The sequence below is a fragment of the Mustelus asterias genome, chromosome 3, assembly GCF_964213995.1.
Source record: "Mustelus asterias chromosome 3, sMusAst1.hap1.1, whole genome shotgun sequence".
NCBI classification, from domain to species: Eukaryota; Metazoa; Chordata; class Chondrichthyes; order Carcharhiniformes; family Triakidae; genus Mustelus; species Mustelus asterias.
This window is the reverse complement of record NC_135803.1, coordinates 20,124,931-20,147,429: the sequence shown is the minus strand read 5'-3', so window position 1 is coordinate 20,147,429 and position 22,499 is coordinate 20,124,931. Positions and strand designations below refer to the sequence as shown.

General features: G+C 42.8%; 1 protein-coding gene across 1 annotated transcript in view; it reads right to left on the bottom strand.

Annotated features, from left to right (window-relative positions):
• The window catches only part of LOC144485955 (sodium/hydrogen exchanger 9-like), a 285,192-nt gene extending 263,067 nt beyond the window's left edge, over positions 1-22,125 (bottom strand). The window contains exons 1-2 of the mRNA XM_078204030.1: positions 21,851-22,125; positions 16,313-16,515 (exon numbers count right to left, since the gene is read on the bottom strand). Of these exons, the coding sequence (XP_078060156.1) occupies positions 16,313-16,515; positions 21,851-22,031 (384 nt within the window). The 5' untranslated portion in view covers positions 22,032-22,125. The remainder of the gene's footprint in view (positions 1-16,312; positions 16,516-21,850) is intronic.
• Positions 22,126-22,499: the final 374 nt, after the last annotated feature.

Sequence of the window (22,499 nt, the reverse complement as noted above, 5' to 3'; positions counted from 1 at the left end):
CCAGGTTAAAGTCCAACAGGTTTATTTGGTGGCAAAAGCCACACAAGCTTTCGGAGCTCCAAGCCCCTTCTTCAGGTGAGTGGGAATTCTGTTCACAAACAGAGCATATAAAGACACAAACTCAATTTACATGAATAATGGTTGGGATGCGAATACTTACAACTAATCAAGTCTTTAAGAAACAAAACAATGTGAGTGGAGAGAGCAAGGAGAGAGCCAAGTTCCGCATACACGAGGACGGCCTCAACCGGGATATTGGGTTCATGTCACACTATTTGTAACCCTCACAGTTGCCTGGACCTGCAGAGTTTCACTGGCTGTCTTGTCTGGAGACAATACACATCTTTTTAGCCTGTCTTGATGCTCTCTCCACTCACGTTGTTTTGTTTCTTAAAGACTTGATTAGCTGTAAGTATTCGCATTCCAACCATTATTCATGTAAATTGAGTTTGTGTCTTTATATGCTCTGTTTGTGAACAGAATTCCCACTCACCTGAAGAAGGGGCTTGGAGCTCCGAAAGCTTGTGTGGCTTTTGCTACCAAATAAACCTGTTGGACTTTAAACTGGTGTTGTTAAACTTCTTACTGTGTTTACCCCAGTCCAACACCGGCATCTCCACATCATAAGATCTGGGCCCAATCTCCTGCTCACAGCTTAGAGCTCATGGTACTCAAATGATAGATGAACGTAAAGTCCAGCCATTGATCTAAGACAGCTCAGCATGTGGATCGAATAAATACTCGCATCCCTGCCCTGATTTATGTTCTGGCAGATATGAAGCACTGTGACCAGCACTGAATTTCCAAGCTGTCGGCTTTTAACTTCAAACTAAAGTTTATGCCAGGGTCTAAGTGTGTCAGCACATCTTGTCACCTGTGATGTAGGAAGGGCTTACAGGGGCTTTAGAGGAAGAAATAGCACAAGATACAAAGGCACAATAAGGCCCGCAGTTCATTCTGACCACGGTACTGATCACAGCTTCCCAGTCTGAAGATTTACTGCTTAAGAACAGGAAATAGGATGATGGTGCGAACAGAGGGGGTGAAAACTGCCCATAGCAAACACTTGATGAGACTATGAACCCGCTGTGATCCTATTACAAAAAGAAACACCATTTCCTTGATGCTCACTGAATTATTCCCCATTAATCCTGACAGGTGGAAAGATATGTTTATCGTCAAGCCATATTGAACTGGAGTTTACCGTGTGAAGTGTTGACTGACTGCAGTCAATCATCTTATAATACAAAGTGTATCACTTGATCATAATCCAAAGTAATATATAGGAAGAAGCAAATATCGCAGCATAGAAAGCATTCTTTCCGGTTGTATCACAGCTTGGTATGGCTCCTGCTCTGCCCAAGACCACAAGAAACTACAAAACATTGTGAACATAGCCCAGTCCATCACATAAACCCATCCATTGACTCTGTCTACACTTCTCGCTGCCTCGGGAAAACAGCCAGCATAATTAAGGACCCCACGCAGCCCAGACATTCTCTCTTCCACCTTCTTCTGTTGGGAAAAAGATACAAAAGTCTGAGATCACGTACCAACCGACTCAAGAACAGCTTCTTCCCTGCTGCCATCAGACTTTTGAATGGACCGACCTTGTATTAATTAAGCTGATCTTTCTCTACACCCCAGCTATGACTGTAACATTACATTCTGTACCCTCTCCTTCCCTTCTCCCCTATGTACTCTATGTAGTGTATGCTTTGTCTGTATAGCGTGCAAGAAACAACACTGTATCCCAATACATGTGACAATAATAAATCAAACCAAATCAAATCAATGATATTTCTTTGAAGTGCCTTTAGTCTCACTTAATGAGAGAAACGTTGTAAACAAAGTTACCATCAGTATGAGCTTCTGCCAACAACTCAAAATGTTGGCTCCTTGATGGTTCAGTGAGGGGTTGCAGCTACACAGACTAGGAGGGGAACAGATTTCCCCCTCTGACCTGAAGTGTTACTGATCTCAGCCAAAAAGCATCACTATTAGCCTCAGAATACCTGGGTTAAGAGGTCGGAGAGAAAAATGATCATCGGCAGTTTCCACGTATGATTATTATACAGAATTTGGTGGGGTTTGGGGGAGGTTCGCCTCGTGAAACAAAATTGCACCAGAGTCATGCCCCTTCATGTTACTCCTTGAGGCCTGTCTTGAGTTTATTGAATTTTACTCTTTTATATAGGGCTGGGTTTGTTAGGTACCATCTGCACCGACCACAATCCCACCCAGGCCCTACCCCCATATCCCTACATATTTATCCACTAATCCCTCCAACCTACACATCTCAGGACACTAAGGGCAATTTTTTTTAGCATGGCCAATCAACCTAACCCGCACATCTTTGGACTGTGGGAGGGAGGAAACCGGAGCACCCGGAGGAAACCCACGCAGACACGAGGAGAATGTGCAAACTCCACACAGATAGTGACCCAAGCCGGGAATCGAACCCAGGTCCCTGGAGCTGTGAAGCAGCAGTGCTAACCACTGTGCTACCGTGCTGCCCATACTATTCGACCAAAGGCTGGAATTGAACCCAGGTCCCTGGCACTGTGATGCAGCAGTGCTAACCACTCTGTCTCTGTGCCGCCCAGTCATAGCCTCACTTCAGCACATTGGCCCAAGCATTCACTTACCTCACATCAAATGCTTGCTCCAAAAGTTTTGAGTGACTCTCTGCTATTTCACAAAATCTAAGCGTGCTCAATCTTAAAGAAACAGGGTCTTGGGTAGCACCTTCCACAACCTCAGGGTGCGCACAAAGAGTTTCAGAGCCAGAGGATTATTTTTGTAGTGTAGTCACTGTTGTGATCCAAGGAAGGTTCCACAAGTGCGTTAACGGGGCAATCTTACCATCGCACCCCGCTGGCCGATAGGCGGGGCGAGCTGGTCCAAGTTAACAAAAGATTTTGCCTCACACTGAAGCTGATATAATGCTGCTCAGACATGCTGCGAGTAAGTTTGGTGGTGCAGATTGTAATTTGCTCATTCTGGTGTATCAGTCATTTGGGGAAAGTCAAGCTGCTATGTGGTTTGGATCATTGTCCCCATGTCCCATATTGGTTTTGGCCAGAATGAGATTCCTCTCACACTACGAGTGACTTAATTGGATGTAGGCTTGTATTAAGTTTTTCATAAGGGGGAGGCAGTGGTGTAGTGGTATTGCCACTGAACTAGTAATCCAGAGACTCAGAGTTCAAATCCCACCTTGGCAGGTGGTGAAATTTGAATTCAATAAAAAAAATCTGAAATTAAAAGCCCATGAAACTAGTCGATTGTTGTAAAAACCCATCTGGTTCACTAATGTCCTTTAGGGAAGGAAATCTGCCATTGTTACCTGGTCTGGCCTATGTGTGACTCCAGAGCCACGGCAATGTGGTTGACTTTCAAGTGCCCTCTGAAATGGAGGGCAGTTCTGGACAGGCAATAAATGCTGGACCAGCCAGCGACGCTCGTATTGTTATAATGTAACCAATGGTAACTTGTTGTGGTGGTCAGTTGACCAGCTGACCCAGTATAAAAAGTAAGAAGTCTCACAACAGCAGGTTAAAGTCCAACAGATTTATTTGGAATCACGAGCTTTTGGAGCACTGCTCCTTCATCAGGTGAGGATGAAGGAGCAGCGCTCTGAAAGTTCATGATTTCAAATAAACCTGTTGGACTTTGACCTGGTGTTGTGAGACATCTTACTGTGCCCACCCAGTCCAACGCCGGCATCACCACATCCAGTATAAATAGAAAGCAGAGGGGGATTGTGGGAGCTTATGTGGCCCAGGGCGCAGCCAGAGTGCTGGTGTAATGAAGTTTCTTTATTAAATCCTTTTCTTTGATTCACTACGTGAAGTTAGCTCTTTTATTTCTTGCAACAGAAGTATCCTTACTGCTGGATGAACATGCGTCCCGTGAATGAATAAACAAAACTATTTATTTACAAGCAAGGCAACATAACACAGATTGCTCTGTGACCTGCTCCTCTGGTGTCACTTGGTCACATGGTGATGTAAGCATGACATCAGATCATTAACGTCATTGGCCAATAAACATTAACTCTTTATACTATGGCTGTTCATTTGGTGAAAAAAGGTATACAACACGGGCCCAAGATGCACCAGAATCAACAAAATAAGTTATCTCACTTTCACAGCCAACAACCCTTTGACACACAAAGAATGTTCCAATCTCCATTTTTGTGTATGAACACCATTTAGAGTTGATACATCGCATTGTTGTATACAGATAGAAAGAAAAGGCAAATACTAACAATCTGAAACAAGACTAAAATGCTGGCAATACACAGGTGCAGCAGTATCGGAAAAGAAAAGCAATGGAATCGCACTCTGACGAGGGATCTCTACCGTAGCCATTAAGCTGTCTTTTCTCTTATCAGGTACCAGTGGATTTGCAGCATATTTTCAGATTTCTTTAATCGAGTAATGTTTTTTTCTGTTAAAAGCCAGCAATCTAACAATTATCAGCATTACAATTCAGTTCCTGTTTCTTTAAATATGTTAATTTCTATTGGGACACTGGGGCACTGACCAGAAGGTGATTATATTGTAATTCGTTCCCCAATTTTCTATCATGTTCTTTGTCGGAATCTGCTTCTCTGCACTCAATGAAGATAAAGCTCGGTTTCTCTCAAGGGGATAGATTCATTGACTTTGCCTGATCTTCAGAAACATTACTGATTTGAAAGTCAAATCCAGTATTTGTTGTTGTACAAAAGACCAGGCATTTCCTTAAAATCAATTACCAGAAAAAACAACAAAATCGAAGTGAGGACTATGAGGTTCAGTGAAAATGGCCATGATCTGTTGGTAGTCAGACGGCATTAAGCAAAGCAGCATCCTTTCTCGGTGGAGTCTTCAGGTCAATTTATTTACTTTTTATCTGTGTGGTGTTAAGAATGTGAGACTTTTTAAGATGGTTATGTTTTAAACTAACTCTTTCAGTTCATGGTAAAGCAGAATGTGCTGGATTGGGGGATGGCGATCATATTGAACTCCTTCCAGAAACAGGTCTATCTAATTTAATTGTCATGGCAACAGAGGCCCAGATTGAAAGTCATAGAAACTCAAGTGCAAGTTTTCACACCTTGAGGGAAACAAGGGGGAACTTGTCTTTTTGGACATGGACTCTCAGGCTCAGTCAGACATAGAGACCAAAAACAATGGTGGCTATGCCAAGCAGAGGGAAAGACTGTTTTTATGCAAAACACAAAGTCAAATGCTGGTGGGAACGGATTCCCTGTTCAAAGAGATGTTGACATTTAAAGATCAACGGTGCTTTGATGCTGGAAGTCATTTTGATGATACACAGGAAATTGAGTGAAGAGACTTTCAAAGGATTCTGGGAGACTGGCCCAGGTATAGTATGAAGAAGCAAGCCTATTGATTAACGAGGAGTTTTGGATTTTATCTATAAGGCTACTTATCTGCCAAGAATGCAGCATAATATATAATTTGATTTGATCTGATTTGATTTATGCACATGTATTAATGTGCAGTGAAAAGTATTGTTTCTTGACACTATGCAGACAAAGCATACCGTTCATAAAGAAAAGGAAAGGGTACAGAATGTAGTGTTACAGTCATAGCTCGGGGGTAGAGAAAGATCAACTTTGTGTGAGGTAGGTCCATTCAAAAATTTAATATATAAATGATACATGGGGTTTTCAATTATATTAATTAATAAATGGGGCAAGTATCTTCCCTGCAGTTTAGTGTATTAGTTGTCTATTAAGTATCGTTTTGTTCGTGTTGATTTTAGCTTATTTGTCACAGTAAAAGTTTTGAAATGTCAACTCTTGTCATGCAATTCCTACTGTCGGCCGCTGGGAAATTCATGTCTCTTCAGAAAAGATAATCAATCATTCTCTACATGGATCATAGCATCTCTCCTGAAGGAGAGAATGGCCTACGCGGGAGCATAATTCCATGGATGGAAAGAAGCAATCTTCGTATTTCCAATAGGAGATCAGCAGATGACACCAAATTATGGTGTATAGGAAAGCTGCGCAAGACTACAACTAGAGAATAAAGACATTAAAGGATTGCAGAATGAGCAAGTAAATGACAAATTGATTTTAATATAGTGTCAAGTGATAGGAGAAATAAGGAGGTCAACTACCTCTTTGAAAATTAGTATAATGGTACAGAGGAGGAACTGAGCAAGACAGATTTACAAAGCATTAACAGGAGCAACACAAGTTAACAAAGCCATAAAAAGTGCAAGCAAAGCAATGGAGCTCATTTACAGAGGAATAGAATTTAAAAGCAGCAAAGTTGTTAAGATTATATAGGACCTTGGTTAAACCACAACTGAAGTACTGTGCACAGTTCTGGCCTCCAAATTAAAAAAACAATATAAAGGCATCAGAGAAGAAAAGCTTCAAAAGGATGATACCAAACTAAATAGATACAACTATCAGGAAAGATTGAGCACTCTGGGTCTCTTTTCTCTCATAAACAGTAGAACGAGAGCTGACCTGGCTGGGTTTTTATATGGCTAACGTTTTCACTTGTGTGGAGATCAAAACTAGATGTCATACATAGAAAACTGTTATTAATAAATCTAATAAAGAATTCAGGAGAAACTTCTTCAAATCAGCGTCGGCAGCACGGTGGCACAGTCAGTGGGCGGCACGGTGGCACAGTGGTTAGCACTGCTGCCTCACAGCGCCACGGACCCGGGTCCAATTCCTGGCTTGGCCCACTGTCTGTGCGGAGTCTGCACGTCCTCCCCGTGTCTGCGTGGATTTCCTCCGGATGCTCCGTTTCCCTCCCACAGTCCGAAAGACGTGCTAGTTTGGTGCATTGGCTATGCTAAATTCTCCCTCAGTGTACCCGAACAGGCGCCGGAGTGTGGTGACTCAGGGATTTTCACAGTAACTTCATTGCAGTGTTGATGTAAGCCTACTTGTGACACTAATAATAAATAATCTTAAAGAATGTTGAGAATGTGCAACTTGCTACCACATGAAAGGCATGAGCTGAATATCATGGAAGCATTTCAAAAAGGTATAACATGACAGCCAGTTTGGAGGCATTTCAACAGAGACATTTCGCAATACTTCACCTGTGGATCAAAACGTTAATGGTTTAATTCTTACTACCTTTTCCGAAAAGATAATGGCTGCAATTCTTTTCCAATAAACATAGGAACACATTTTAAATAATACTTAAAGGATGCATTAATGGAAGGTTACACTTCATTAAGACGATATCACTTGGTGTACTGTGTTCAGTTTTGGTCACCTTCTTTGAGGAAGGACGTGGTGGCCTTGGAGGCGGTTCAGAGGAGGTTCATTTGATTTATTCCAGGTTTGAAGGGGCTGTTGTATGAGGAGCGGTTGAGTAGGTTGGGCTTGTACTTGCTGGAGTACAGAAGAATGAGGGGGGGGATTTGATTAATATAAAATACTCAATGGGATTGATAAAATAAATATTAACCAAATGTTCCCCCTTCTAGAACAAGTTTAGGACAAGAGGTCATATTTGAAGAGTACGAGGGGGGAGGTTCAAGACAGAGATAAGGAGGAGCTACTTCTCAGAGGGTTGTGAGTCTATGGAATTCACTGTCCTGCAGTGCAATGGATGCAGAATCAATCAATGGATTCAAGAAAGAGATTGATAAATATTTGGTCAAAAGCGGGATAGAGGGCAATGGGGAAAAGGCAGGGAAGTGGCGTTAGGATCAGATGGAGATCAGCAATGATCATATTGAATGGCGGAGTGGGCTCGAAGGGCTGAATTGCCTACTCACTCCTAATTCCTATGTTTCTAAAGACTCATCATAAGAGAGGCCATAGCATAGTGGCAGTCACAGGGCTGGTAATCCAGAGATCCAGGATAAAGTTCTGGGGACCCGGGTACAAAATTTTCACTCAATAAAAATCATAAAAGTCTGATGATAACCATGAGCCACGGTCGTAGAATCCCATCTGGTTCACTTTTAGCAGAGGAAATCTGCCATCCTTACTTGCTCCATGACTCTAGATCCACAGCAATATTTAAATGCTCTCTGAAATGGCCTCGCAAGCTACTCAGTTCGAGGGTAATTAGGGATGTGCAGTAAGTGCTGGCTCAGCCAGTGAGGACCACATCCCATGAATGATTTTTTTTTTAAATCTCAAAGCATACAAGCGTAGGAGATTGAGAGTCATTTCACATTTTTGATATCAACCAACTGTGGATATTAAATACACGCCAACAATATCCAGCACAGTTTGTTGTGCGATCAAATATCAGCTTCCCTGCTACAAAAAGCAAATGCTTACTCATTTTACACAACAGACAAGAGCAGATGCTGGAACAAACAAGAGCTGCACACTCGCAGCGCGCCCAGTTAACTTTTACCTCATGTTTGAATATACTGCTTGTGGACACAATTGTCAGCTTTCTCCCTGCTACAAAAGCACACAAAACTAAAAGTGTATTCTCATTGAAATCCCAATATTTGAAGTTTGGACATCCATGCAAGAATGGGATGTCTAATTCTAACAATAATCTCATCAGGATTTCAAAATACAGGGCGGAGCCACATTAGATTTCTACTGTAAAACTATTCTAAAAGGCTTTTGTCGGAGAGACAAGTGCACGCTGGAACAAACCCACACTTGAATGGGAGATTGCTTATCACCATTTCCTGTTTAGTACGCAATGACAAAGTTTGCAATCAGCAAAAGGAAGTTACTTTGTACGATTAACTGCTTTTTGAAGAGAGGGAAGTTGCAGATTCATGCATTAATTACGAATTCTCTGGATATTTCATTGCCCAATAATTTGCTCATCTCGTTAATCTAATATGACTCCCTTAGGAAATTTAGATTTCTACAATTTAAAAAAAAACAATCCTAGGATATGAGCGTTACTGGTGAGGCAAAAATTTATCGTCTATTCCTAGTTGACCTTGTGAAGATATCAGAGGCTCCTCTGCCTGAACCACTGAAGTTCTTATGATGTTTGTAGACCCCCCAGTGCACATGTTTGAGCAACATAGAATCACTACAGTGCAGAAGGAGGCTAATCAGCCCATTGAGCCTCCACCAACAACAATCCCACCCAATCCCCGTAACCGCACCTATTTACCCTGCTAATCCCCCTGATACTAAAGGCAATTTAGCATGACCAATCAGCCTAACCCGCACATCTTTGGAATGTGGGAGGAAACCAGAGCAGCCAGAGGAAACCCTCGCAGACATGGGGAGAATGTGCAAAATCCACAGGCAGTCACCCAAGGCCAGAATTGAACCCAGGTCCCTGGCGCTGTGAGGCAGCAGTGCTAACCACTGTGCCACCATGCTGCCGTTATACTAGCCGTTTCATACTGCGACTATGCAGTAGCAACATGAGTGGTGTTCACCACTAACAGTGTGCTACCAACAAGCTAAAAAGGTGTTTTGCCTATCTTATAAATGGTAATGTGATGTATGAATTTCAGTGCGTGTAAATCTACATAGACTGTAATGCCTCAAAGACTGACAGATCATATCAAACAGCATGTCCCTTTGGCTGCTCACAATGGGCAAGGCACAGACTGTACTCAACCAGCCCATGTTTGCAATCCTGAAAACATGGCATCCAACAGTAGATGTGATTCCGTGATTGGACAATACTTGCTGAGCAATCCTGTGTGTGCCAAGAATTACACTGACAACCAAGTCAAGATTATCAGTCAGGCTCACAGTGTGGCTCACATACATGTGCTAAAAGCTCCATATATTAACACACATGGTCCTGACCTTTGAAGACAGAAAGAACATCTACATGTTTCAACTGAACAAAATAGACTATAACCGTGTTCTGGTTCATTTCCCAGGGCAATGCCTTGTCCAGTTTGAATTTAATCAAAGCTTAGCAGTTAACTGTCAGTCATCAGCTGACTGGCTCCACAGAAACACGACTGACTGAACTTAAAGGACCCCTCTGCCAGACTGGGTTGCACAGGTGGTCAGAGAACCAAGTGGAAAAAAAACATTTGACCTTGCCTTTACTAATCTACTTGTTGCAGGTATTGATAGCAGTGACCGTCACTCAGCGCATGTGGAGACAAAGGCTTCACACTGAGTACACTCTTCATTGTGTTGTGAGGCACCACCTCTTTACCAGATAGGATGGTTTCAGAAGAGAAATAGCATTAGAACCTGAGCATCCATGAGGCGCTGTGGGGACATCAGCAGCAGCAGAATTGCATTCAACTATAATCTTCCAACCTCCCGGTCTGACATATTCCTCACTCTACCGTTACACCAAGCCAGGGGAGCAACCCAACCTTATGAAGCTACTGTGCAAGTAACATGCTATAGACACAGCAAAGCAATTTCACAGCCAACTGATCAGACGAAAATTGCACAGTCCTGTCACATGTATTCGTGAATGGTGGTAGACAATTAAACAAAAAAATGGGAGGAGGAAATCCATAAGTATCCCCATCCGCAATGATGGGGGAGCCCAGCACGAGTGAACAAGGCAAGATGGAAGCATTTGCAACCATCTTCAGCCAGATGTGCTATGGGGATAATCGAACTCAACACAGGTGCCAGTCTTCAGCTAATTCGATGGTAATGGCTGAATGGGGGATATGCTGGGCCATGAGGTTGCAGATTGTGCTGGAGTGCAGTGCTGCTGTTGATGGCCTACAGCACCTCATGGATGCCCAGTCTTTGCCAATTACATTAATTCTGTGCCCTCTCATTCCCATCCTTTCACAAGCGGGAACAGTTTCTCCCCATCTACTCTGCCAGACCCCTCATGATTTTGAACACTACTATCAAATCTCCTCTCAGCCTTCTTTCCTCTGAAGAAAACAGCCCTAACTTCTCCAACCTAATTTCACAACAGAAATTCCTCATTCCTGAAACTATTCTTGTGAATCTTTCCTTCACTCTCCCCAGTGCCTTCACATCCTTCCTTCTGGTGCCCAGAACTGGGCACAGTACTCCAGCTGAGGCTGAACTAGTGTCTTATACAAGTTCAACAGACTGTATTAACTGCTCTCTCAACCTGTCCTGCGACCTCCAACATATATACCCAGCTCACTCTGCTCTTACACCCTCTTTAAAACTGTACCCTTTATTTTATATTGCTCCTCCATGTTCTTCCTAGCAAAATGAATTACTTCACATTTATCCACACTGAACTTCACCTGCTACCTATCTGCCTATTCCACCAGCTTGTCTATGGCCTTTTGAAGTTCCACACTATCCTCCTCACAGTTTACAATCCTTCCAAATTTTGTATCATCCACAAATTTGAAATTGTGCCCTAGAGTCTAGATCATTAATATACATCAGGAAAGTAAGGCTCCTTAATACTGATCCCTGGGGAACACGACTATAAACCTTCCTCCAGTCCAACAAACATTTAAAAAGTTTATTTATTAGTCACAAGTAAGGCTTACATTAACACTAAAATGAAGTTACTGTGAAATTCCCCTAGTCACCACACTCCGGCGGCTGTTCGGGTCAATGCACCCTACCCAGCACATCTTTGGACTCTGGGAGGAAACCGGAGCACCCGGAGGAAACCCACGCAGACACGGGGAGAACGTGCAGACTCTGCACAGACAGTGACCCAAGCCGAGAATCGAACCTGGGTCCCTGGCCTACTCCTGTTCCTATTTCTTATGGCGTTAATATAATGGCTCTCTTTTGAGGAGTTCTGTATTATGTGAAAAGCCCAAAACTAGACCCAATTCTAAGTGAGATCTAACTACTATCTTATATAGTATTTCCACTTCCCTCTCCCTCGGTATCGTTGGAGTATAGCAACAGTAAATATGTGCTAGGATGTATTGGCAGGATGAGGCAGCAGTGGGAATCACTGTGCCACCGTGCCATCCAAGCATTTATCAACGACTACTGTTTCCTGTCACTCAACCAATTCTGTATCCATGGTGCTACTGTCCTTTTAATTCCAATAGCTATAATTATACTCATGAGTCTATTGTGCGGCAGTGTGTCAAATGTTTTTTGGAAGACCATATACACCGCATCAACAGGATTGCCCTCATCAACCCTCTCTGTTACTCTTCAAAAACTCCAGTAAGTTCGTTGAACATAATTTTCTCTGAAGAAATCCAAGCTGGCTTTTCTTAATTAACCTGCATTTGTCCATGTCACCATTAATTTTGTCTCAATTTGTTTTTCTAAAAATTACCCCAACCCCGAAGTTAAACTGACTGGCCTGTAGTTGCTGGGCTTAACTTTACACTCTTTTTGAACAAGGATGCATCACTTGCAATTCTCCAGTTCTCTGGCATTATCCCCGTGTATAAACACTGAAAATGTTTGGCCAATGTCTCTGCAATTTCCACTTCCCTCTCCCTCGGTATCATTTGAGTATAGCAACAGTAAATATGTGCTGGGATGTATTGGCAGGACGATCAAATATAAAATAAAAAATACTGTATAAGATAGTAGTTAGATCTCACTTAGAATAGGGTCTAGTTTTGGGATTTTCACATAACATGAACTCCTCAAAAAAGATCAGAAGAGAGCCATTAGATTAACACCATAAGAAATAGGAATAGGAGTAGGCTCTAGAGCCTGCTCTGCCATTCAGTAGGATCATGGCTGATCCGACATCCTGACCAGGTGTAAGCAGTCCAGTTTGTACTGTCCCACCTCCCCCAGAACCAGTCCTAATGTCCCGGGAATCGGAAACCTCCTCCATGCCATCTTTCCAGCCACGTATTCATTTGATATGTCCTGGTAACACCCAGATTAAAGGCCCTTAGTTACCCAAATCAATTAAAAGGGATGGGTAGAAAAGCAGGAACTTCAAGGAGATTTTGTTGAAATCTTTAAAATAATGAAATGATTCTATTTTATTAGTGTGGCGAGGGTGTTTAGTTTAGACTTGAGTGGAAATGGGGACATCAGAACACCTCACATAAGCATTGAACTAGATTGGACTGTCATGAGGCACTTCTTTTCACAGGGTAACACCGAGCTACGAAGTAAATTGTTGGCTCATATAGAGAGAGAACAAATTCACTGCCAGCTTGAAAGGGAGAAGTGGATGAGTTGACTGGGGCAGACATGAATATGAACGATGCAAATTCATGCTCATGTTTTGCATAACTTGCATCAGATTAGTATGGAACATGTTGGAGAGTCCAGCTGATCTTTTTCCTTTTTATATTGTGAGCGACTAACACCTTACCCTGTATCTTTTTCAATAAAATATGTAGAGATAAGCTCATTGCTATCTCTAAAAATTTCAAACTGGACAAAGGTTGAAAATGGTTGAATCTATGTCTGTCTGTGATCCCAAACAAGAGAGTAGTATCAGGGAATCTTAAACACTGTTATCTCTGACGGGCCACTATTGACCCCCTGTGAGGGGCACCAGCTAAATTCAAAGAGGACTATACAGAAGATATCTGCATTTCATAACCCAGGCTGACCAACAGGAGTCTGTTGAGGCAAAAAGACCTCACAACCCTCATTTCAATTCTAAATGGTTGAGATACTTACCAATCTGAGGGATGTCCAGATGAGGGATATATGTCCGTTGTCCTGGACAGTGTGGAGAGGTGGGAGTCATGTGACATGGGCCTCTGGCTTGGGGAACCAGTAATATTGCCTTCCTGAACTGCAAAGTCTCAGGCTGCTTTTTCATCATCTTTCCAGCAGTCTTACAGACAAGGATCTCTGGCCCAGGTTGGACACCTGGCCCCATCTCCACTGCTTCTGTTGGAAATTCTTTACTATCACCAACAAGATTGATCCATCTCTGCATGCCTATCTTATGAGGTGGAGTACCTGACGAAGGGGCAGCACTCTGAAAGCTAGTGGCTTTTGCTACCAAATAAACCTGTTGGACTTTAACCTGGTGTTGTGAGACTTCTTACGGCGCCTATTTTATCACATTAAGTCAACGCCACCAATAAAGTGAATTATCCAGCATCGGTTTTCAGCTCACTGACCTCTCTAGAGGAATGACTCATTGGACTTTGATTCTGGAAACCAAGTGAAACAATGTCTGTTTTCTCTGTGATCTCTGCACTGTAATTCTTTCTTTCTATCCTTCTTGTTTACTGTATGGATGCAAAGGGCAGGGGGGACATTACAAATCTTCTTTCACATTGCCAATGTGTGCAAATAAACTAACCCTTTGAGTTCATCCTATCTTGAGTCTGCTGTGGGGACGGGTTATTAATAGAAAATTGGATCACACTAAAACAGAGGGATTGGGGAAAATGCTGCCACTTTTAAAGAGGGAAATGAATCAAACCATCTTTCTGTTTATGGATGGGCAGTGAGAGGAGAAACGAGTGCCATTTAAATTAACCCCGCCTCCTCTCCGTAACAGTTTCCACAGTGAAAATTCTAGACTTCCTCCTAGTAGTCTTCCTGGTCTAAATATTTGTTTTTTCAGTTCAATTCTTGTACTGGCATTCAGAACACTTACCACAGAAATACTTTGCACTTTGCCAGTATGCATGATTGGTGTACCTTTACATAAAACAGTTACTGACTAGGAATGTTTCAGAAGGCAGGAACTCAAACTCAGTTTAAGACAGTGTCCATGTCTTCACTATTTTGTCTATGATTGACTATTAAATGCCCATGACATTGTCTGTGGCCATTTGATGAACATTGGTTATGCATACAAGAGGACAGTGTTGGGAAACTTCAGAAACTCAGTCATGGAAGCATCTAACAACCAAAGCTTTCCATTATGCCCTTTCAGTTGACATGGCAAAATTAAATAGTTTACTTTTTCTAGCTGTCAACAATACACATTTGAGATACAGTAGCTGCCTCACATTAGACAAGACGATAAAACACTGTCAATGCTGTAAATGTGAAAATAGATGAGAAATAATCCTCTCTCACCTTCCTTTGAACCTGATCTCTCACTTCTATCTCTCAGCTAAATGTTGAATTTACATAGAAACATAGAAAACAGGAGCAGGAGAAGGCCATTCGGCACTTTGAGCCTGCTCCACCATTCATTATGATCGCCGCTGATCATCCAACTCAATAGCCTGATCCTGCCTTCCCCCCTATATCCTTTGATCCCCTTTGCCTCAAGTATTATATCTAACTGCCTCTTGAAGACACTCAATGTTTTGACCTCGACTGCCTTCTGTGGTAGTGAATTCCATAGGCTGACAACTCCCTGGGTGAGGAAACTTTACCTTATCCTAGTCCTAAACCATCTACCGTGTATCTGCAGACTATGACCCCTGGTTCTGGACACGCCAACCATCGCAAACATCCTTCTTGCATCTGCCCTGTCAACAGAACACAAAGCAATAGCAACAATGGATGTGGAATCAGAACCCTTTTTGTTCCTCACTCATCCACACACAAATATTTTAAAACTTGAAATTAATATTTTCCCTTCCAGTAAGTCTGAAAAATGCATTTGAAGTTAAGGTAAGTTATTCCATTTCATGGCTGACTGAAGAGTGCTGATGTATCCTGGTAAGTTCAACAGTGTGCACATGTTTGGATGACACAATCCAAATTCAACACACTGAGGCACAGGTCAGGGTGAAATGAGTCATTGCCAGGCTTTCAGGAGAGTCTTCGTACTTTCAGTGAAGTCCAGCAATTAGGGCATTAAAAGGACACCAAAGACGATTCAAAGGATCATAACATTATGAATGTCATATCATTGAGGAATATTATTTTATTTACACTTTATTTTGCACATAGAAAATATTAGTTATCGAGCCAAATAATTTATGAAAACATCTTGAGGAATTTGCAAGAATCCAGTGACCAGATTACACAATCAAATTTACATTGGCAAAGTTTATTGTAAATATACATTTAGAAACAGGTAAAATGTTTGAGAGAAACATGACAAAAAGAAGCCAAGTTGTGAGACCAGAATGTGCACATATGCAAGGTATTTATTAAGATAAATAGAGATATAGGGTGTGTACAATAGTGTATTAACCCTCCATATCACTGCAATGTGAGTCCTATAGAATATCCTATAATAGTATATCACCAGAGTGTGGCAACTAGGGGGTTTTCACAGTAACTTCACTGCAGTGTTAATATAAGCCCACTTGTGACACTAATAAATAACTTTAAAAACTTTAAACTACAGAAAGACTGCAATGTGGTTCATGCATTACAGTTGCAGCATTCTAAAAATTTGGTTTAATTTTTGGGCTTTCCTTCATCAGTTGAATTTTCTCTCATTTGTTGTAATATCGGCCGAACTCTGTGACAATTACCTTTCCAGATCATTGATACTCTGCACCGCGTAGTTACTTGCAATTTAACTCCACATTACAACTAAATGGTGGGTCTTGCATTGGAAACCCTTACCTTCCGAAGTAATTCATTTCCCTGCCGATTATCCACATTGTGTTTGGCAATTTCGCGCTTATATTCATACTCATACAGCCGGTCTGTGATGTTCAGTAGTAAGATACCAAGACTGTTGGTCACATCCTCACAGCTGTGAACAGTGCTGTTTTCAGGGTCAGGGGACGGAATGGCATAACGGAGGATGAGTCCCATTATGAGGCCTAAGCAAAGCAAAGGAAAAAAACACAATTAATTGGGTTTCAACCATCTTAAATTATCACTGAGAAACATGTACAAAGTTAATCATAAATCTATTTCCTGATCAACAACTTATGGGTTAAAAAAATGCAAGCGGCTGTCAACAACTCTACCACGTAAATGCTTCATCAGCTGCTTGCTTAAGGATAATAATATTTCAAATGTTCGTGTACTGTAGAGTTTTATTTGTTGAACAAATACTGCTACTCTTTTGGCATTTATTCGAATGCAAGTTTTCTTTTCAGAAGTTCACCAGTAGCTTGGTCAGTGTGGTCAATAAAGATGCACCATAGAAAGCATTCTTTTTAGTTGTATCACAGCTTGGTATGGCTCCCGCTCTGCTCAAGGCCGCAAGAAACCACAAAAGGTCGTGAATGTAGCCCAATCCATCACGCAAACCAGCCTCCCATCCATTGACTCTGTCTACACTTCCCACTGCCTCGGCAAAGCAGCCAGCATAATTAAGGACCCCACGCACCCCGGACATTCTCTCTTCCACCTTCTTCCGTTGGGAAAAAGATACAAAAGTCTGAGGTCACATACCAACCGACTCAAGAGCAGCTTCTTCCCTGCTGCTGTCAGACTTTTGAATGGACCTATCTTGCATTAAGTTGATCTTTCCCTACACCCTAGCTATGTCTGTAACGCTACATTCTACACTCTCTCATTTCCTTCTCCATGAACGGTATGCTTTGTCTGTATAGCGCGCAAGAAGCAATACTTTTCATTGTATGTTAATACATTGACAATAATAAATCAAATCAAATTGAAAAAAGCTAATGGAACTCTTCCTTCGGGCTTTGGAGGGAGGGTGGGGATGAACACATGCAGCTGCGGTGCTTACATGGAGGGAGAAGTAACAATCTGGTGGGCAAGCAAGCCTCTCCTGTGAGATTCTTAAAAACTTCCCAACACTGATTCCAAAGTGATCTGTAGAGAAGTGTAGGAATAAATCACCTCAGTGAGGAAAACTGAAGAGTGGGAGAAAGCTTAAAAAAAATCACACAAGTAAGTACTCAATTTAACAGACAACATTGAGCCACAGTATTTTTATCCTATTCTTTGAGGACTGTAAAGGGTACAAGTTTGTCCCAGGTGGTGGCAGAAACCTGGCAGCAATGGATTGGTTGCCCATTACATGTAGCAGCGGATATTTAATTTCCTTTACTGAAATGTAACTGAATATCAAGGCACTGTGTAAAACGGACAGCCTATCCAATATCACCCGTCTGCATCACAATCAAAAACAAATTTCTACCCCTGCATGTTTACGCAGTTTACAGGTTATTTTTATGATTCTTATTCCATGCAGCTCTTATATCAATTAAACTCAGAAGAACCCAAGGAACAAGAGAATAATTACCCTTTCACACTTTTACCCAAGGGCTCATATTTCCAATTTGAACAGTTACTTCTGAGCAATCAGCATGACAATGCAATTAGAAATCGAGCTAAGAGAACAACAACAGGGCGGCACAGTGGTTAGCTCCGTTGTCTCACAGCTCCAAGGACCCCGGTTCAATTCCAATCCTGCGTGATTGCCTGTGTGGAGTTTGCAAGTTCTCCCTGTGTCTGCGTGGGTTTCCTCCGGATGCACCAGTTTCCTCCCACAGCCCAAGGGTCTGCAGGTTAGGTGGATTGGCCATGCTAAATTTTCCTTTAATGCCTCAAGATGTGTAGGTGAGATGGATGTAAATGTGTGGGGTTACAGGGAGAGGGCCTGGGTAAGATACCCTGTCAGACAGTCTGTTCAGACTAGATGGGTCAAATGGCCTCTTCTGCACTGTAAGGATTCTATGAACAAAAATATCAAAATTGTTTTTAGAAAGGTCACGTTGGCACTTTAAAGAAACTCGTGCGATAAGTAAGTAATTATTACTGCATGATTCAGAATACAGGGTGAAAGCTGAGACCATTATAATGCAAAAAGCTATTTAAGCCTATGGAGCTCATTATGGGATTTAGATTGAAGTACAGGAACTCCTCAGCTCATTTCATCTACCTCTGTCTTGATGCCAAGTTCATATCACTCTATTCCCTATTGTTTCATAACAGCCTTTCCCATAAATATTTTAACATGGACGAGTAAAATAATCTATCATCACTGTTACCCACTTAGTATCCCAAATCTGGTACAGCTAAGAGTCAGGATATTTAATTTGCGCAGTCACAAGGTAGGTTCAGATGAAGCAGCCAACTGGAGCCATACATGTTGAAGGCCATGGGTAATGGCCTCGATTGTGCTTTGGTAATGATGGTGAAAACTGTCAGCATTTGCCCCCATTACGTCCCAGAAACTGACAGCAGCTTTGGGAGTCTGCACATGCACAGATTAATGCAGAAGTTGCTACCAGTGAGTCCATGTAGCATTTCCACACAGCAAATATGGCTTAACATAGAAGATAGGAGCAGGAGGAGGCCATTCGAGCCTGCTCCGCCATTCATTACAATCATGGCTGATCGTCCAGCTCAGTAGCCTAATCCTGCTCTCTCCCCAGAACCTTTGATCCCATTTGCCCCAAGTGTTATATCTAGCCACCTCTTGAATACATTCAATGTTTTGGCATCAACTACTTCCTGTGGTAATGAATTCCACAGGGTGAAGGAAACCTCCACTTTTACCTTGTTAGTTGCACCTGTAAACACCCCACAAACCTTGCTGAATGAGGCATAACTGGAATTTTAACAAAGTACTAACTTCAGAATTACTGCTGAATACCCCCACTGGCCCTGGAAAAGGGAACTATGTGGATTGTCAAATTTCTCCATGATAATAAATGCAAATTCATGTTTTAAAATTCTTTTGAAAGTTGATCTTGTTTAAGCTTCTACCTTAATGCAGTCATACATTTATTTTGCTATGGGAACACTTATATTAGATGTCAAGGTTTTAGTGTTAACTTCCTGATTTGCTCCGTGTGAATATTTCAACTTGATTGTCCTACCAGTTTGCTAACATCACTGCTGCTGCCCCCCAGGGCATCCCCTGAAACTTTGCACCTGATCTAAACTGCTGACAGGAAAAGGGAAAATTCCCACCACAAAGGTCACGAGGTTGTTCTGGGCAGTTTTTTTCGAGGTCAGCAGTCAATAACTTCAACTCGCTGCTAACTGCCTGATCTGGGCCAAATAATTCTTGTACTGCACAGACTCCTGCCAAATACCCTCCCCACCAGTCTCAGGTCTGTGACACGCATTCCTCCAGCCATGTTCCCTTATGAAATTTAGGAGTTCTGCACCAAACATGGCGCATCTTGATATATTTAATGGCTTTTTTTTTTGCAAACTCCGCAACTGATCATTTTAAATCTTAAAACATAAAGTGGCATTTGGATTTAGACATATCCAAATCAGACTATCGCCTCACCAAAAACCCACCCGAGCAGTCAGAGTAACCTTGCCAGAGCACTTTCACTCTACTTGCTTCCCTAACTCAGAGAATCCTACAGTACAGGAGAAGGCCATTCGGCCCATCGAATCTGCACCAACAATCCCACCCAGGCCCTATCCTCATAACCCCATACATTTACCCTAGCGAGTCCCCCTGACACCAAGGGGCAATTTAGCATAGCCAATCCATCTAACCCACTCATATTTGGAGTGTGAGAGGAAACCAGAGCACCCAAAGGAAACCCACACAAAGGGCAAATGTGCAAACGCCACCCAGAGAGCAGATCACGCTCCAATTCACAAAGACACATTTTACATTTAACTCTTTCCCCTCATTCCTCGACTGCCCCCTCCCACCCCGCCATTTAGAGAGATAAAAATAGCTGTTTGTTGGGTTCAGGAGTTTAGAGCTGGAAAATAAAGGGGTTTTTAATCAAAGCTTTTCGAGGACAATCATTATGTATTTTACATTTGGTGTTCTTGCAAAGTGTCCCGATGAGTGCAAGACAAAAGGCTTGGACAAAGAAGTTAATTTCTTTCCCAGAGGTAAAGATCCTCCATTGTGATATTTCACCCAGGTTTTACATGATGCAGTCCTTCTGACCAAAAATAGGCTGTGCCAGCACGGGGACAACTGCGAGGTTACTCTTTCAGTCAGCAGCAGTGCTGAGTACCCAGTTTCTTCATGTGAACCCCCGTGTCCCAACAGGGAACCGAGATAAACGTTATTCTGGGAGGCAGCAGTCAGCATTGCTCGTGCAAAGATCATTAAGGTGCAAAGATCATTAAGGTGCAAAGATCATTAAGGTGCAAAGAAGCGGCGACATATGGGCAGATCCCAAGATTAGTTCCAGTGAAGGTCACACAAGTGCATTCATTTACTGGTTAAGACAAAGGCAAAATACTGCGGTTGCTGGAATCTGAAACAAAAACAGAAAACGCTGGAGAAACTCAGCAGGTCTGACAGCATGTCGGGGGGCGGGGGGATAGAATTGAGCCCACGAAGGGTCATCCAGACTCGAAACGTTGGCTCTATTCTCTCTTCACACAGATCTGTCAGACCTGCTGAGTTTCTCCAGCATTTTCTGTTTTTTGTTTGCATCAACTGGTTCTAGCTCTGCTGGGATACAAAGCAGTGAGTGAACCCACCGGATCCTATAGAGTGAGCAGTGAATGAAGGGCTCGCTGGCCTTGAAAGGGGACGAGCCAAGTAACCCGACAATTTACTGTCAGAGTTGAATTCGTGTGTGTGCGTGCCTCCCTTTGGAGGAGCTGTGGTGAATATTGTTACTGGCAGTTCCCCAGTCCAGTCTCCCAACAGCACATCTGCTACTGTCAAATGTGAAACTTTTAGTGATCATTTTTTAAAGAGTGTAAACTTTTTTGTTTCTCTACTCTCCCTCTCTCTCCAACCCCCCTGGTCCACAGCCTGTTTCAATGAGGCAGAACTGTGTGGGTGCCACGTCTCTCTGTGCAGAGAGAGAGAGAAGTGCCCAGTCTGTGTGGTGGGTGAAACTCTGGGAATGGGGGGGGGGGGTGAAAAGCAATGGAAAAATCTGGAAGAGAGCCAGGGCTGTGTTGTTTGTTTTCAGGAGACACCTGAGCACATTGTCAGTGAACTGAGAGCAAGCCAGCCTTTCTGTCAGCTCATCTCCTGTAACCCAAACACTGTGCTGCTTTTTGTGGGCTCTGTTTTGTCAAAGCTGCAAGTTTTCACAGTAACTTTTAGTGTGAGTGTAAGCCTGCTTGTCACACTCAGAAATACACTTTAAAGTGTCAAAAGGCTTATTTTTTTTTGTGCATTTAGCTGAACGTTTTGAGCTGCCTGCTTTTCACGTCTGCCAGGTTCAAGCACAGGCAGCTGGATTTCAATTCGTTTAATATTTAACAGGAGGATTTTGCTCTCACCATAAAACATCGCGCCGCCGGTTTCGTGCAGAAAGCGGACTCTCCGGTGTTTGAACAGCCAAATTGTCAGCAGCGTGAGGATCAGCAGAAAGTTAAAGATCAGCAACTGCACCGACTCCCGCCGATGGCTCTCCGCCGCGTCCCGGCCCGAGGCTGCCTTGGCCCCCGCTCGGGTGGACATGGTTGCGGGCTGAGGCTTGTGGAGATGCTGCCTGAACGGGGAGAGGGGACAGGGCGCGCTGCGCTGCTCTCCGTTACACTGCCAGCTGTCAGCCCGCCCCGCGCTGCCCGCTGGGACTTGTAGTCCGCGGCCCCGCCTCCCCCCAGCCAGCCGCGCGCCGCCAGGACTACAACTCCCAGCACGCCCCGCGCCACCCAGCACTGCCACCTCTCCAGCTGAGCTCCTCACAACCAATTGCTGCTGCCCCTCCTCAACTCTGTCCCACCTTTTTGTTCAATGAAACTCTTTATTTTTTTTATTCCAAAAGGAAGTAAAGTAAAACCAGACTCAAATAAAAAGTATTTTTGATTTGATTCGATTTGATTTATGATTGTCACATGTATTGGGATACAGTGAAAAGTATTGTTTCTTGCGTGTTGTACAGACAAAACATACCATTCATAGAGTATATAGGGGAGGAGGAAAGCA